The following is a 4,635-nucleotide window of genomic DNA, read 5'->3' as shown; positions in this document are numbered from 1 at the left end:
TTCATTAAATTGCGTTTGATAATATAGATTAAAATAAATACATGTACATGTTATAAATTTTTCCTTTACTTATTCAATAAAATAAAATAAATTTTAAATTCTTCCCACAAGATTTAGCACTTATGAATGACATAGTCCGTTTTTTCAGTCAAATTATTACATTTTTCAATCAATTCTATAATTTTAAATCAACAATCTTTGTATTCTAATATTTTATTTATTAAATTTTTTGCGTCCTTTAATTGTATTGTCTCATTATTTTGTAAGGAATAATTGTCTATATATAATTAGAAATTATATTAAAAAATATAATGTTTTAAATACATATAATTATTTGCATTATGATACATATTTGTTACAAGACTTCTTATATTAAATGACTACAATTAGTAATGTGCTCATCATTGCTATCACATAAGTAATTAGCTTGATGAAGCCTATTATTTAGTTGAAACTCTGGTACGTTTATTCCAAGAGAAATTTATTCCATAACTGCGAGGTTTTGGCTGATTGAGGTTTGGTTTCTGCACATAATACTCCCAACCCATCTTCTTGCAGTGTGCGATTGCCTCTTCTTTGGTTGCAAAATTAACTTGGATGTTTGACATGGGATCTCCACTAAATTAAAAAATTTATATAAGTATATAAAATAATTATGCAACAAAATATTAATGCATATGATAAGTATCTTAATTAAAATATATCCTAATATTTATATATAATATTAATATATATATAATATTATAATATATATTATATATAATATTATATATAATAATATTTATATATAATATTTGCCTAGAAGTCCATCCCATCAGTGGATTCTCCCAGCGTTCACGTGTATCAAAGTCCATCTGCCAAAACTGAGTGTTATTTGTTCCAGATTGCATGGCACTTTTGGCAGGCTGATAAATCCGCACTCTGCGAGTTTTGATATGTTCCTCGGGAACACCAGATACATATCCTACATTTTCATCAGTTACAGTAATTGGGTTTTTCAAAGCTTCTAGATATTCAGTTTCTTCTTTCGATAGTACAGCCTCTTGAAAATTCTTACGCACTGCTGGTTTCTTTTCCACTTCTATACTTTTATTCGAAAATAATCTGCTCCATCTGTATACGAAAAAGATCTTTACAATTTTATAAATTTTAATCTTATCTTTTAGATATTATAAGTCAAAGTATACTTAATATTAATGTTATATATTTATATATGTTATATTTAATGTATTATATATTTATGTGTCAATTTTAATTTGCACAATTGCAATTTAATTATATATTCTTATCAATTAAGAGCTCAAAAAATAAACTGTTATTGGTTTTCCCAACACTATAAAAATGTATAGTTTCTGACTAGCTTTGTTATAAACTATCGTTCACGTAAATGTATATCACACAGATAAAATTTTGAATTTTAATAAGTTACATATTTCATGATAATATTTAATCAATCTTATTAGCTATTACAACTATTATATAAAGTTGTAAGGTTATGTCCTGTTTATCTTTCTATCATATAGAAAAGACACTTGAAAAATATTACAGCAAGCTCACCCAAGATTGTTCTCGTTAATTCCAATCGCACATTGTCGCAGTAATGCACGGGATGCCATTCTTTCGTTCGGAAAACGTAAATGACAAGTCGGATGCAAAGACCATGAGACAACTTACAGTAAACCTAGTTAAAGATGTCAGATCGCAAGACAACAACTGACTGAGCTGACGCCTGGCGCTGGCTTGCAATCGATGCGCGGCGCGATCATATTTTATTATAATATACTTGATTTTCACATAACGTGAAACATTTTCTTCCTGTTCTTTTTTTAAAAAACTAGAATATTACACGTGAATCTTTTATTCCTCCATGTCATGTACTATTTAATAAATTACATTTTAAAAAATCGGAAATTTAAAAAAATTACAATTTAAAAAATCGGGAATTAAAAAAATGCCTTTATCAATACTTAAAATATAATTACATACTGATAAATATATAAACATATATGTTATTTAATCGGGATTTATCATATAAAATTGAGCATTGTTCCTGAACATATTTCGTAGAGATATGCTAGTAATAATACAGGTTACTAACAATAATATATCTTTGATATCCTCGAAAATTTACGTCTGAATTATCAGGAGAATATGTTTTCCGAGGAGGTCGATAATGCAATTCACGAGTGATAGCACATCTTAATATTTATGAAGAAATGCAATTCACACAAGTAATAATATGTGTCTTATAATACGCTCGAAAATTCGTCTGAATCAATAGAAGAATTATTTTGTGAAGAGATAAGTTCACAGGCAATAACGTATCTGAAAATTCGTTTCTGAATTATTAAGAGAATATATTTAATAAAGAGATATTCTAATAATGCAGACATTATTAACAATAATGTCTTTCAATATCCGCGAAAATTAGCGTCCGAGTTATCAGGAGAATATAATTTGCGAAGAAGTTAGTGATGCGAAGAAGTTCATGAGCACTAAATGTATCTTACGCTCGAAAATTTATTTCTGAGTTATTAGGAGAATATATTTCGTAAAGAGGTATTCCTGATCGTGTAGAGGAGCGGTAAGTACTTTAGTTCCCCTCTTGCGAAGTAACGCATACTTCTTCGCTTAATATATTCTTCTAATAACTCGGAAATAAATTTTCGAGTTATTAGGAGAATATATTAAGCGAAGAAGTATGCGTTACCTCGCAAGAGGGGGACTAAAGTACTTACCGCTCCTCTACACGATCAGGAATACCTTTTTAAGCAGTTTGTCTATTTTAATATATTTTTTTATAAGTTAAATTGAAAAGATAAACGTGTAAATAGCTTATATTAATTATAATATATTAAATAAATAATTATAATATATTAATTATATCAATAATATATAATGGATATATAATTATTACAATTCTAATTATTAATTCATTTTATTCATCTATTTGTTGCTCCAAATTTCAATGGCAGAATGTTCACCGATTCCACGAGAAAAAACTCCATTAATTCCTTCATAAATAATGTCGATGATGCAGTTGATGAGAGGTGTTTTTTAATAATTATTCAAATTATTCAAAAGTTGTAACTTGAGTTAATAAAAGAATATGTTTTATGAAGAAATGCAATTCACACAAGTAATAATATGTGTCTTATAATACGCTCGATATTCTAATAATGCAGACATTATTAACAATAATGTCTTTCAATATCCGCGAAAATTAGCGTCCGAGTTATCAGGAGAATATAATTTGCGAAGAAGTTAGTGATGCGAAGAAGTTCATGAGCACTAAATGTATCTTACGCTCGAAAATTTATTTCTGAGTTATTAGGAGAATATATTTCGTAAAAAGGTATTCCTGATCGTGTAGAGGAGCGGTAAGTACTTTAGTCCCTCTTGCAAGTAACGCATACTTCTTCGCTTAATATATTCCTAATAACTCGGAAATAAATTTTCGAGTAAGGAGAATATATTAAGCGAAGAAGTATGCTTACTCGCAAAACTAAAGTACTTACCGCTCCTCTAACGATCAGGAATACCTTTTAAGCAGTGTCTATTTAATATATTTTTTATAAGTTAAATTGAAAAGATAAACGTGTAAATAGCTTATATTAATTATAATATATTAAATAAATAATTATAATATATTAATTATATCAATAATATATAATGGATATATAATTATTACAATTCTAATTATTAATTCATTTTATTCATCTATTTGTTGCTCCAAATTTCAATGGCAGAATGTTCACCGATTCCACGAGAAAAAACTCCATTAATTCCTTCATAAATAATGTCGATGATGCAGTTGATGAGAGGTGTTTTTTAATAATTATTCAAATTATTCAAAAGTTGTAACTTGAGTTAATAAAAGAATATGTTTTATGAAGAAATGCAATTCACACAAGTAATAATATGTGTCTTATAATACGCTCGATATTCTAATAATGCAGACATTATTAACAATAATGTCTTTCAATATCCGCGAAAATTAGCGTCCGAGTTATCAGGAGAATATAATTTGCGAAGAAGTTAGTGATGCGAAGAAGTTCATGAGCACTAAATGTATCTTACGCTCGAAAATTTATTTCTGAGTTATTAGGAGAATATATTTCGTAAAGAGGTATTCCTGATCGTGTAGAGGAGCGGTAAGTACTTTAGTCCCTTTCTTGCAAAGTAACGCATACTTCTTCGCTTAATATATTCCCCTAATAACTCGGAAATAAATTTTCAAGCGTAAGATACATTTAGTGCTCATGAACTTCTTCGCATCACTAACTTCTTCGCAAATTATATTCTCCTGATAACTCGGACGCTAATTTTCGCGGATATTGAAAGACATTATTGTAATGTCTGCATTATTAGAATATCGAGCGTATTATAAGACACATATTATTACTTGTGTGAATTGCATTTCTTCATAAAACATATTCTTTTATTAACTCAAGTCACAACTTTTGAATAATTTGAATAATTATTAAAAAACATCTCTCATCAACTGCATCATCGACATTATTTATGAAGGAATTAATGGAGTTTTTTCTCGTGGAATCGGTGAACATTCTGCCATTGAAATTTGGAGCAACAAATAGATGAATAAAATGAATCAATAATTAGAATTGTAATAAT

At 28.1% G+C, this 4,635-nt stretch overlaps 1 protein-coding gene across 1 annotated transcript; it reads right to left on the bottom strand.

The window, feature by feature from the left end:
* Window positions 1–328: 328 nt before the first annotated feature.
* Window positions 329–1,735, bottom strand: LOC105256684 (NADH dehydrogenase [ubiquinone] iron-sulfur protein 4, mitochondrial). Its single transcript, XM_011266818.3, has 3 exons — window positions 1,558–1,735; window positions 799–1,113; window positions 329–618 (listed from the first exon to the last, which is right to left on the bottom strand). Exons 1-3 carry the CDS (start codon window positions 1,614–1,616, stop codon window positions 441–443), a joined length of 552 nt encoding a protein of 183 aa, XP_011265120.2. The 5' UTR covers window positions 1,617–1,735; the 3' UTR covers window positions 329–440.
* Window positions 1,736–4,635: the final 2,900 nt, after the last annotated feature.

The sequence above is a fragment of the Camponotus floridanus genome, unplaced genomic scaffold (assembly GCF_003227725.1).
Source record: "Camponotus floridanus strain SB8 unplaced genomic scaffold, Cflo_v7.5 scaffold86, whole genome shotgun sequence".
NCBI classification, from domain to species: domain Eukaryota; kingdom Metazoa; phylum Arthropoda; class Insecta; order Hymenoptera; family Formicidae; genus Camponotus; species Camponotus floridanus.
This window is presented reverse-complemented; position numbering and strand designations above follow the sequence as displayed.